Raw genomic sequence first — 13079 nt, forward strand, 5'->3', positions numbered from 1 at the left:
ACCGTTCAGGTCCAGATTTGACACCGGACTTGAACGGGCCTGGAGGTTTTCCGACCTCACGGACTCAGAGGTCGTCTGCAAAACGTTTGTCGTTCAGAGGAAACATTTCTGGACTCAATGAAGCTATTAAATATTTCCAGACCAAACTTTCACAACAAACTCAATTTTCTGAACCTGGAATTTCCCGCCCATGTCAAGTTTAGCTAGATCTGGGTTTACTCGGTTTGCCTTAAACCGATCCTGAAGAACATGATTAGGTTTGCATTTAAAAAGCCTGATTCAATCATTTTAACGACTATAAAGTGGTGATTATTCCCAGAGCAAGTCCTGAGGCAGAGGTTGTGTGGTGCGTCTCTGATCAAAGTCCTGTGGATAGCTTACTCATTGAACATGTTTACCTGCCCCTCTGCTCTAATCACTGCCCTTTATTCTCTCAGTCTCTACCCTCCTCTTCACTGCACTCTGTCCCTCTGCCATGTCCAGATCCCCGATTAGCCCTCAGAGGAGTGGGATGTTTTGAAAGAGAAAGGCTCAGCTGTCTGGGAAGGGCCCAGCTTTCCACTGGGAGCCAGCAGGGAGGACGTACCGGAGGGCCATAATGAAGGGATTTGAGCACATTCTCCGTTGCTAGTGAACCCAAACTCTATCCGTCGGGACAGCAGAAGAGCTGCGAGGTCGGTACGCTTTCCATCTGAGTTTCCCCTTGCTGCAAAACTTCTCTCATCTCAGATTCGTCTGATGTTTTGAGTCTATGCCATGACTGCTGCTTGTGCATAATATCTGTAAGTTGCAGTTTGGAGTTTTTCTTTTTTTTAACTCATCTCCCTGTAAGTTAGCAGCATTTATTTGAATCAAAATGTATTCTGCACAATGGAACCAAAATCTATTTCTCTGGAGAAGCTTTTATCTGCCTGTCATTCAGATTAATGATTGTTTTCTGAACTTCTTACCCAGCGTCAATCTGCTCCCATCCACGCAAGATTCCCACACATTTGAAATGTTTCAGTCGAGGATGTAGTTTTGTTTGCTCCTAAATGTTTATTTCTTTGTTCTAAAGCCTAAAAACAGTAATAAATTTTGAGTTTATTAATTTAACTATAGTTCACAAAGGGTCTTGCAGGCTTTTACGGCTCTAGACAAATTTGATTTGTCACGAATCAGAGTAAAAATGACTGTATAGTTGTCTGACCTCTTACCTAGCAGCTCATAACAGTGCAGAATTTCACAGGTTTACTATTGATAGATATTTTGGTAAATTAAATCTCAGATAAAATAAACTTTTAGCTATGTAAACTTTTTTTTTTTTTTTTGCTTCAGGTTGGCTGTTGGAGCAGACGGGAAGCGGTGCGATGGGATTCATTCAGAACCAGAACCAGAACCTGACGCTGGCCGTCGTACAGACAGACATCGCTTTCAGGGAAGTCGCTGCATCGTCAGTCGGTACTGGACTATTTTCAATCGTCTCCTAAAAGCTGAATATCTGTTTTACTGTGGTTTGACTAGCGTAGCAGTCAAATGTAAGTGTATGTTATTTTTAAGGGACCAGAATATGATGGTGACCTCCATTTATGTTTGACTCTTGTTTTTAAGTCAGAGGAAAGTAGTTTCTGAGCTGTTCTGTTTATTTCGATGATCACAGTTGTAGTAAGCACAGAAAAAGAAGAATGGACAATATTATAATCATTTCTGAGCTCAGTGAAAACACCAGGTCTGGTGAACTGTTAGCCACTAATGCTAATGTTGGACCTACTTGGTGCTAAAGGGCCATTTTACACCTTATAAAGAGTCTGGATCACATTATATCACCTCTACTGGAACTGGATAATTTTACTCTGGGTTTAAAATAACACATCCAGCTTATGGCTTTATAAGACCAAGATACAGACAGGATGTAAGTGTTCAACAGGATCTGCATTCAGGTATGAGGCAGCATTTATGCTAAAGGAATGTAATTATTATTGAATAGTGAATTTAAAGTTGATGTTTCTTTACATTGTAGCATTATCTGTGGTTAGCATTGCCATTGGTTCATGCTCTTTGGGGCACCATAGCATGGAGAAATTTGGGAACCCCTAATGTAGGCTATGTAAAATCCCAGAGAGGTGGTCAGGTACATTGAGTGAAGAGGTCTGCAACCTTCTGCAGACCTCCAAATGTGGTGTTGCCTTCAGATTAGCTCAAGAACAGCGCATAGAGAGCTTCATGGAACAGGTTTCCATGGCCCAGCAGCCGACTCCAAACCTTTAAATCTCCGATTCTCATGCAAAGCGTCCGACGCTGTGACGCAAAGAGCAGAGGCGTGTTTGATGTCTTTGTCAGGCCGTTGCCAGGAGAACAGCACTTGTCTCCGTGCATTGTGTCAAGTGTAAGTCACTGTGGTGTTTGGCTGTTTTTCAGGAGTCGGGTTCACTTTGGTGATGCCAATGTTCCAACAAAGCCATGCAGCAAAGCACAGGGTCAATAGAGAGATGGATTTATGAGTTTGGTGTGAGAAAATCCAGATTTTATCTCCACAGAACAGCTTTGGGATGCATTAGAACTGAGAGCCAGGCTTTCCTTTGGGATGAGGACAACGTCCACATGCATAGATTATTTGGACACGGTTGCCGCAGCAACATATCACTTGTATTTCCCGAAAATACTGAAAATAGTGTGCAGTGTAAATCCGTCTCCCTGTTCTCTGTTCCTCCCCCTCAACAGGCAACAGCACCATCATAGCGCTGGGCGTGTTGACCTTTGCCCTGCAGCTGTGCTTCATCCTGCTCTTCATGCTGAGATGTTGGAGGCTAGAGCGAAGAGTTCAGGAGGCTCTCCAACAACCAGACTCTGTTCACAAGCTCAGCGGTGAGTGATTTTGTTGCAGTGGTTCGTGTTTGATTCAACATGCACACAGAAGGGCTGCAGACACAGCCAGATGCCCATCCTGCATAAATAAAAGGCAGCCAACCACATTTCGTTGGGATTTTTTAGGCGACAGACCTTCCACTTCACCTAACTGTGATACATAATTGCTTCAAATATAGAAATCTAGCATTTATTTTTATTCAGTCACTCTTATTCTGAAACCTACTATTTTCTGTAGGTCTAACACAAAAAAATCCCATTAAAGTACATTGAAATTTTTGTGTATGAACCATATGTGAATGTATTGCTGACTTATATATAGTCTAATTTTGTATTTTCTTAAATTACTCAGCAGTTCTTAGAAGACAGTGAATTTCATTTGGACTTTTTCAGGATATAAAATTGTTATTTTTCTTATTTGTGTCCCTTTAGGGCTCCCATACTATTTCCCTGACGGTTGTAAACAGAACTCACATTTGCTCTACAATGATTCTTCTGATGGTACATCACATTCCACATCCTGTGCAATAGAAAACTACAAAGATCCAGAGGATTCTGCACACTCACCATCTATACCCTGGGACCTTGTACAGCATTGAAATAATAGCATTTATTTTTTACATTTGAATCTGCTGTGATTCAGTCATTCTGTATTCTTTTGATATGCAGCTGACGCAAATATGCATTGTATATGAACAGTACAGACAAGAATTTAGTCAGTTTTTTTTTTAAATTAGAGTATTAGATGCTTATTATAATTTAGCCACACTGGCTATGCAAGGTATTAAACATGACTTAATCTTATCCTTTTGTACTTCATAGTACAATTTTGCTCATAAGTATATATATGTCTGTGTTATTACTTTAAATCCAAAACATGCAATTTGTTGAGGTATTTTATGTAGATGCATGCTTTAAATGCAAACAACATGTTATTAATGACTAATGAAGGGAACAACTGAGAAAAAAAAGGATGGATTGATGAAAAACGGTTTCAAAATGAATGTTTCCTGTCCTGCAATCTGCAGGATTTTTTCCAGGTTACCAAAAAGGTAACAGAGACTAAAATGAACAGTTATTAAGATTTGTTTTTAATATTTTAATTAAAAAATTTTTTCATCAGTTTTCATAATATTGTAGCCTAATATTAGTTTTCCAGTATTTTGATTTAATCTCACATCATGTTGATCACAGTCTCCGTCTAACTGTCTCCTCTGTGAGTGAATCAATATCCTCGTCCCAAACCTTCCTGTGTTTCACATTCCAACAGTGAACAAGATTAAAAAAAACCAAAAACTTCTGATTGGACAGAGAAGATAGAAGCCTGGACCTCTCGACCAATGAGGAACCTAACGTGAGATTTGAGGTAAACAGTGTCTGTTTTGAGCTGCGGCTTAAAGCGTATAATCCTCACCTTAAAATAGATTTTCACTGACACCGTATCGCACATCAATTTAAGACGGGACAGCCACGACTCGTCACGTTTCAGGGTGAAATGAAATGATTTTGAGAAAAACAGCTCCGTGTTTTTACTCAGGTGTTCTTTGTCTGATGTTCTGAAACATTTCCGCGTCACAAAAAGAAGCAAAAGCCGCAAGAACCCTGGAAGGAGGGCAACGCATTTCCCTGACACCAACACTGCATTTCAGCTTGAGGTTTTGAATTTCAGCTTTGACTGAGCCGTTAGCCTGATGGTGACGCTAAACTCGGGCGACAAGACGAGATCTCACAAGACACTGGGAATGTTGGGGAACAGTTTAACAGGGACTCACCCCACACTGCCATGAACACGGCAAAGAAAACAGTCGCTCCATTGTCAAAGAGATGGGTGACCTAAAAATACAGACAGGGCTTTGTTTTACTGTCAAACAAATGCATGAATGATCAGTTCTTCCTCAAACACTTGAAAGCACAATGGGTAGAATCACACTACACCAATCTGATGGCTGAATAACTGATTAGAAACAATAAATATCTTTGTTGTTGAGCCTATATGGCTATTTACTCATTAAATGCTACCTCAAAACAGGCTTAAATGATTAAACATTAAATGTATTATTATTATTATTATCATTATTATTCCTTACATATCCTACCAGTAGTACAATAGTAAGGAAGCAACATATGCAATAACAACTTCAGCATAACTGAAAAGCATAAACATTTAATTAAAAGTAGGCCTGTCACAATAACAAATTTTACGGAACGATAAATTGTCAGAGATGTTGTTGCGATAAATGTTGTTTTGGGACCATTTTCAAGTAATATAATGGTAATGACATAATAATGGCAAGAACACATTGTCAAATATCAATAAACTTTAAATTTTAATGAACATTTAACACTGGAAGTGGAAAACCTTTTAAATATCCAAACTAAACAAAAAAAACAGAAACACCAAAAAAAAGAATGAAGTCTTTGTAAACAAAATTATCCTAAAAAAAAAAAAAAAAAAGGTCTAGCTGAGACCAAAGCACCAGACTGAAAACTTTAGTCATCCGGTATTTAGTAGAAATAGGGAGAAAAGAGAAAAATGATGAATCGTGCAAATGGAAATGATTGAATTCACTTCAATTTCTCATGTGATAAATTGGTTTATTGCTTATTGCGACAGGCCTAGTTAAAGTACCACATGTATTCCTCTGGTTGTTGAGCGCACCTTTGCGTAGATGCAGCTGTCTGACAGCCTCAGGTAGGGGCAGTACTGGTCGCATATGGGACACATGATGGTGTCGGTGGCCTGGCAGATTTCTTTACTGGAGAAAAGCAACCACCAAATTAACCAGCATGAAACACAACCTAGTCCCTTACAACGGGGGCTTCATGTGTTCGACCACACATGGGAGGAGGAGGGGATAAAAACGTACGTAGTAAAGTAGACGTGCAGCTGAAGTTGCAAGTGACTCTACAAAGTTTTAACTCAGGAAGAATCCACGTGAGCGGCGCTTTTAAGGTTTTATTTGTATGAAAATGTCAAAAAATAGGTTTTTTCTTTGTCTTGGTCTACCAACAAAAAAGTGAACAACTTACAAGGGTTAGTTACAAAAAAAAAAAGAGCAGAGTTTGAGTGTTTACCTGACCGCGCAGTGCTCCAGTGTGAAAACCCCGTAGAGAAACACAAAGAGGCCGACCACGGCGGCAGGGAACAGCATCCCCGTGTACCAGCCGAGCCAAGCGAAGTACAGACCGATCTTCTCGCCAAAATACCTCCTGAAGCAGCAGCAGAGGAAGTTAAGAAGTATGACGGTGCGTTAGGGCCACAGCAGGTCAGACAGAAAGAATGAGAGGGAAATTTCTGTCTAACATCTCAGGAATTTTGAAACAGCAAGGCATTTTCTGAGTTTGAAAAGTTGAAAATTTGCTACAAAAGAAATTTTCTAGAAAATACACTGATTTTTTTTTTCCTCTTTGAGTTTTAAAAGTAAAAAAGATAAAATGTTATTGTAATCCAGAAAACTCCCAAAAGTAAAAAATGTTTGACTTGTGAAACTCAGACATTTTCAAGTTTTTTCTACAAAATTTCCAAGAATTTCTGAGGTTTTTTGGGTTTTTTTCCCAAACTATTTTTTGGACTTTTCAAACTCAAAAATTTCCAAGTTTTTTCTTGAAAATTTCTGAGATTAATCTAAACCTTTTTTTATTTATTTCCAGCAAATGTATTCCTCCTGCATTAATAGAATGGCCCAAATGGATTAAAGTATTGTTTGGATTTCATCAAATTTCAGTTATTGCACAGACCTGGGGTTAAGATTGAAAATTAGCCCAAATACAGGTTGCACTGTATTGTTGCATCTACAGCCAACTGTAATATTTTCTGTTAAATGCAATTTGAAACATAGCTGCCTGCTCACCTGATGAGGTCCAGTGGTTGGTACTTGTACCAGACCCCCCACCAGGCCCAGCATTCATACAGGAGGTGCCGATGGTTCTCTGCTCCGTGGGTCCGGATGGAGTTTTTGCTGTGGTAGCTGCCCTGGTGCGGTTCAAACACAAGAAAACCCTGAACATGCCGAATGGAGCAAACAGTGAAGATCTGAAAACAGGCGGTGGAGGTGAGCGACAACAAGAGCCGCAAAGGAAGGCGGATGTGATTACCTCATGAAGAGGGAACGCCGCCTCGTACGAGTTATTGGTCAGAAGACGATTCAGTCCTGCAAAGTGAGAGGAAACAGATGGTAGGGATGTTAAGTTAGGCCTAGTATCCACGGAAACGTATGAAGAACAAATTCCCACCAAATAAAAAAATATATATTCTAGAAAAAACATGGAAATTTCTACATTTCAAAACTGGAAAATTTTCAACTTTGGAAAACTTTCAGAGTTTTAAAAGTAGAAAAAAAAAAGTTGACTTTTGAATATCCAGAGAAAACTCACCCATCTTGTTTTTCCCCTCCTCATATTTGACCCGTTGAAGGATGTGGTGGACGATCCGGCTTCTGGTGGCGTTGTTGAAAAACGTGTCTTTGTTGTGGATGATGAAACTGAAAGGAAAGGGGGAGTGAGAAACACATGTAAAAGATTTCAAAACCACAAGAGAAGAGATTAAGTTAAAATAAAAAAGTCTCACTGATGGATCCTTGATCGACTGAAGGGAGCCGTGAAGCTTTCGTTCTCCTCCAAGTAGGGCAGAGTGTCGTTGTCAAACTTCATAGGCTTGCGGGGAAGCCATCCACGAAACTTGTTGATGCGCTTCTCCATCCTGGAGGAGAGGTTTCGTTTAAAACTACCAGACTTATTGAGTTGAAATAACTTCCACACTAACCTGCTCAGAAACTTGTGTCGTCTGTGCATGTAAAAGATCTTCCTCCTGGCAAAGATTGACGATCAAAGGTTTAGAAAACGTTGAGCTCAGGGATAAAATGGTATTAAGTTCTGTAATTACGGACACATACCCCTACAGTATGTGACTGATGATGTGTATGAAAAAGCATACAACCTTTTTTATTCCTTGCTGAGATTTAATAATACTAAAAAAGATGCTAGCAAGAAAAGGAAGAAGCTAGCAAGAAAAAAAAAGATGCTAGCAAAAAAAGGAGGAAGCTAACCAGCTTGGGTACTGTAGGAGTGGCAGTATTATGTTGTCTGGGTGTTTTGCTGAACCACCCAATTCAATACCAAGTGACTTAAGGTCAACAAAGTAAAATTTTGGACCCACCATCAGCCCAAATATTATGCTAATAGAAAATTTGGGGGCAGACTTAAACATGTGAACAAGGAGGCCTAAAAACTTGACTCAGTTTGTTTTGTAACCAGAGAAATCGACTTGAACAAGATGAAAAGTTCCATTAAAATCCCAAAAAACAAGATTTTGAGGGCAAGCATTCACCGTGAAAAAAAAAGACAAAAATTAAAAATCTGGATCAAAGAGCAGTTATAGTTTATCACATTAACATGGACGCCCCAGTGAAGATGTAAGCCAAATGCTGTTGTTTTTCACAGATGAATGACTGCACAAGTCTGAAAACTCTCACCTGAATGGCATGCGGATGTTCATGAGCTCCGCATAGCGGCACAGAACATCCCACGGCGCATGCAGCTTCAGGAAGATCACATCACTGTTTGTTAAAGAGGCCTGCGCAGAACAGCAAACACACACACACACACACACACACACACACACACACACACACACACACACACACAAAGCAAAACAGTTTCAGTAACCGCGGAGAGCTACTTTCCCTCAGGCCTCTCGGCATCAGCATCCTTTACTCTCTGTACGTTCCAGCAGCGTGGGTGTTTCGTTTAAAGTATGACGATCTGCAAACGACTAGTAGGAGATCTAAAAATAACCGAATGACTCCGTGAAAGAAACACCCACGGCTGAGAGCTCAGAGAGTTTCATTGATCGTCCTCTAGATGCTCCAATCGCGACGCGGGTGCTGCTACATCAAAGACGGGCTTGAAAGATCAGAGATGATCCAGAAATTTCCCAATTCCAAGAGACGACTTCACAGCAGCATCATCAAATCTCTTGATTTTGAGGTGGGAGTTAGAGTTCTTATCCTCGGATTTCAAAGCTGGCACTAAAGCACTGAGTGGTTTAAGATTTGCGTTGGTAAGACTGAATGTGTTACACAATTTCATAAGACCTTAATAAGATTCTGGGTGTGTAGGCGAAGATGGCAACCCGTCCCTCTCTACTAAGACCTGAAGAGAGAAACAGGCTAAAGTTCCTCTCTATGTCATGAAACAGACCAAGCTGTTTCATAAAACGCTACTCAGTTGCTATCAAAATAATTTTGTCTGGTAAAGAGTAACCACGCTCTAAAAACACAAAATCTTATCAAGTATTTTTGATCTACTTTCTAAAGCAAATATCTTAGTACACTTGAAATAAAACAAAACTAACTTATGAGTAACTTTTCAGCAAGATATAGGAGCCTGTTGTAAGTCATTAGTTCTGTAATATTGATGAAAAAGTACTAGTTATCAGTGAAATATTCTGCCAGCAGACATTTTAACAAGACGATTTAACTTATAATATTTGAAAAAATCTCTTGACTTCAAACAAGCTCCTATAACTTGCTAAAAAGTCACCTGTGAGTATATGAAGGTTTTTGCACTAGGATCTAGGGCTGGACAATAAATCAATAACAATATATATCGCGGTAAGACACGTGATCAATATCAATAAATTATATGTCTGATAGAATATTCAATATTCACAGCATTCTTAACCTCTGACAGCGAGCTAAGCTAGGTTGGAGGCATCTAGTAACTAACTCACTCTTTGGTTACCGAGCAACAACCTGTTGAGTAACTTGCGCAGCAACAGTTTCATGTTTCGCCACCATCCCCCATAAATGCTTAAAATTTAACTGCTATAGCACATCCAGGAGAACGTTTTATTTGTGTTATCCTTTTGCAGTATTATTGTCACAGCCTACAACAGTAATGGTGAATCCAGGGTACTTGCAGTTTTGAACAAGGTTTTTATAAATCTCACATTATGACCATGACCTCATCCTTAATACCTATTAGCAAGCTAAATATTTATGAAAAAGACACAACTCGCTAAGCTCTAGTCACGTGGCACATATGTATTTTGCTTCCCCTTACCTCCTTTTCCATGCGTAGCCCTTCGGCGCGGATGTTCCTCTCAAACATCTCCCTCTTCTCGGACTGGGAGCTGGACTTCCTGTAAACCAGGATGTAGTCTATGAGACTTTTTCCGTCGCCGAAGCAAAGTCCACTAGATTTGTTCCTCCTCTGTGGACAAACAGTCAGAGAGAAGATCAGAAAAGAAAGCACCTGAGTTACATCAAACTATTTACCTCACACCCGAACCTCAGATCTTCAGAACTGTTTTAATTGTTTAAAAACCTTAAAGAGGCAGTTTTATGTACTTTCCAGGCACATAGTGTCATTTTATAGCACAATCAAGTAACTATGTCACCTTCAGTTGCTATGAAAATGGTTTACTTTTTAGTGCAAATATGTTAGTATGCTTGAATTAAGACAAAACTGACTTACGACTAACTTCAGTAAGATATAGCAACCTGTTTTAAGACAATAGTTCCTTAATATTGATGAAAAGTACGAGTTCCACTGGCAGATTATTTCACTTATAACGACATTTTTCCATTATAAGTGAAACAATCTGCCAGTTGAACTCGTACTTTCCATCAATTATTGCCTTAAAACATCTATATCTAGCTGAAAATTTATATGTTAATTGGTCTAATTTCAAGTTTACTGGTATAGTCACAGTGAATCTAGACCAAAACACTTGGTAAAATTTTGTGTTTTTGCAGTGTAATAAGTGGGACAATTCCTGTTTTTAACAGATGGCTAGGCTGGTTTGGATAGTATCAAATAATCAATTGGACACTGCTTTTTGTGTTTTCTAGGTTTATTTTTTTCTTAGTCTACCTCCGGGACGGCTGACTGCGACTTGCTGTTGTCGTCCAGGATGCTGCTGTGAGTTCCCGGATTCTGGAGGGTGGAGTCGTCGTCTCTGGACGGGGTGCTGATGCCGTCGGACCGTTCTTTCTGCAGCACCACCTGGACGTCCTTCACGGCTAACGCAAAGACGGGTGAGAAAATAAACTAAATTATCTGGAGAGAGAGAAAAAAAATTAAATAAAACTAGACACGTGGAAATATACGTCTTCAAAAGTCCCCACCCAGTGGAGGCACGTCGCCCTGAGTGCTGGAGTCCAGGGTTTCGGCCGACGACTCCTCCATGACGCCGTCCCTCTCTCGGTACAGGAACGCGAGGGGTCTGTCGGCGGGCTGGTAGCCAGAGACCGAGGGCCGCTGCAGCTCTCTGTGTCGGTGCGGGCTCTGCTGCTTGGGCTCAGATCCATGTAGAGATAAACTCACATCTGCAGAAACGCAGGGAAACTCGTGAATTGTGTCTTTGCACACTTCACGGTGATGCAAAAGCAGCATGTCCACTCTGAGCTACAGTACCAAACTGAAACAGACGTTTTTCTTTTTTTTTTTTTAGAGGGCTATGTGCTTCCTCTGTTGATATAAAGAGGTTTAGAGTGACAACACTACAATTATTTCTGCTTTAGGTTGAACTGTCCTAATGGTAAGGTTGACCAGTAAATCAATAACAGTATATATCGCAACTGACACGTGATCGATATCAATAGATAATAGAACTGAACTCTGAACCAGGACTGCATGGCATTCTGGGAGATGTATTCAAAGGGAAATGCTTTAGCTGCTCGACTTCATGCTAATGTTTGCGTGAATGTGTATTTGAAAGTTTTCAATAGTCCAGGTTTCAGAATTCCTAAGATTTTCCATAACATAATTCCACAAACACTAGCTGCACTTCCATTGACCATGAACTGTTGCAAATTGGACTTACAAAAAATAAAAATAAAAAATAAAAATTACACACTAATTACAAAAAACTCCCCTAAAGTTTCTTGGATGAGTGGGTTATTCGACTGTATCGAAGTTCGCGTCTTTCGCTGCAATAGAAACACTTTTTTTCACATCACGAGTCACGTGATCAACAACTGGATGTTACTACTGACGAAAATGACAAAGTCAACAGGAAGTGTCAGGAGAAGGGTAGTATTAATTTTTTTATGAACTATAACATGGACAAACATATTCATGTGTGATTTCAGTTGTATTAGTTAATGGAAACACCACAATTACAAAATTATGTTTTTTTTTTATTTTTTACTGTATGGGAATATCTGCAAAGTTTTGAGCACATTAGTAATGGAAACACAGCTAGTGTTGCGATGAGGTTTCCAATAATGCTATGCAGTACTCCTGGTCCTAACCTGTTTGGCACCATAATTTGCAAAGAAGAAAAAAAGGAATCAGGAGCCAGTGTGTCATCTGTTATCATTCATAAGGCTTAACACTGAAAAAAGAAACATTAAAAGCTGCACCGGTCAATAAAACCACAAGATAACTGGGAATTTTTCTCAACTAGATTGACTCCTTTTTTTAACCTTCGGTCCTTAATGACTGCCTTCGTTTGTGACAGCAAATGTGACTCAGCTGAATTTTTCTGCTGAGGCATAGTAAGAAAGCGAGAGAGACAGAAGTGGGGGGGAAGCAGCTTTTAATCAGCTGCTGATGCTGTGAAACACCGGAGCCCATGGATGCAGCGAGCGGTAAGAGATCAAACTCCCAACAAGCAAAGTTACTGCTCAGCCAGTCGTCCTTAAAGGGTCCTCTATACTGGGTTTAAGTTCTTAAAATGGAAGCAAACTAAAGCTGCTGTCATACTAGCTGCATTTCCATTACAAATGTGTGCAAAACATCACACATGTGATGTTTTGCACACATGTGTGAGCAAAACACACACATGTGTGTCATCTATAGTCATCTATAGTCCTCTGATGTAAACAAAAAAGCAACAAAAAAAAAAAATTTCTCAACTGGTGTGTTTCCATCAATGAATAAGTCATCAATGAAAATAAGCTGCGTCGTCGTCTTCCTACCACTTCCTGTTGACTTCTTCGCATTTTTCATCAGTAGCAGCATCTGGTTGTTGGTCATGTGACTTGTGTGATGCAAAAAAACTGTTTCCACTGTCGATTCGACCTAAAAACCATCTCATCCGAGCGGAAAAGCTTTTTAGCGAAAAATTTGAGTTTTTTGGGGGGTTTTTTAACGTAGAAAATTTATTTTCATAATTCCAATTTGTGTCAGTATTTAGGTACAAACTTAGCAAATTTGGATAGACAAGTTGGGCCTGAAACATCAGACTTCAATGCTTTACCAAATGTTCACTCTTTTTTTTGGCACTA

General features: G+C 39.7%; 2 protein-coding genes across 2 annotated transcripts in view; one reads left to right on the plus strand and one right to left on the minus strand.

Moving 5' to 3' along the window:
* LOC106931785 (anoctamin-4) overlaps positions 1 to 13079 on the minus strand; it is a 46111-nt gene that overhangs the window by 10038 nt on the left and 22994 nt on the right. The window contains exons 4-15 of the mRNA XM_088003110.1: positions 10974 to 11174; positions 10720 to 10868; positions 9907 to 10056; positions 8316 to 8416; positions 7607 to 7651; positions 7412 to 7543; positions 7219 to 7325; positions 6940 to 6995; positions 6696 to 6817; positions 5920 to 6054; positions 5504 to 5600; positions 4617 to 4677 (exon numbers count right to left, since the gene is read on the minus strand). Of these exons, the coding sequence (XP_087859236.1) occupies positions 4617 to 4677; positions 5504 to 5600; positions 5920 to 6054; positions 6696 to 6817; positions 6940 to 6995; positions 7219 to 7325; positions 7412 to 7543; positions 7607 to 7651; positions 8316 to 8416; positions 9907 to 10056; positions 10720 to 10868; positions 10974 to 11174 (1356 nt within the window). The remainder of the gene's footprint in view (positions 1 to 4616; positions 4678 to 5503; positions 5601 to 5919; positions 6055 to 6695; positions 6818 to 6939; positions 6996 to 7218; positions 7326 to 7411; positions 7544 to 7606; positions 7652 to 8315; positions 8417 to 9906; positions 10057 to 10719; positions 10869 to 10973; positions 11175 to 13079) is intronic.
* On the plus strand, positions 9 to 3976 carry LOC148152465 (uncharacterized). The gene is made up of 4 exons (XM_088003121.1): positions 9 to 782; positions 1318 to 1440; positions 2701 to 2844; positions 3277 to 3976. Exons 2-4 carry the CDS (start codon positions 1350 to 1352, stop codon positions 3441 to 3443), a joined length of 402 nt encoding a protein of 133 aa, XP_087859247.1. The 5' UTR covers positions 9 to 782; positions 1318 to 1349; the 3' UTR covers positions 3444 to 3976.

This window comes from Poecilia mexicana, unplaced genomic scaffold (genome assembly GCF_051168715.1).
Source record: "Poecilia mexicana isolate PSO_F unplaced genomic scaffold, ASM5116871v1 scaffold_23, whole genome shotgun sequence".
Taxonomy (NCBI): domain Eukaryota; kingdom Metazoa; phylum Chordata; class Actinopteri; order Cyprinodontiformes; family Poeciliidae; genus Poecilia; species Poecilia mexicana.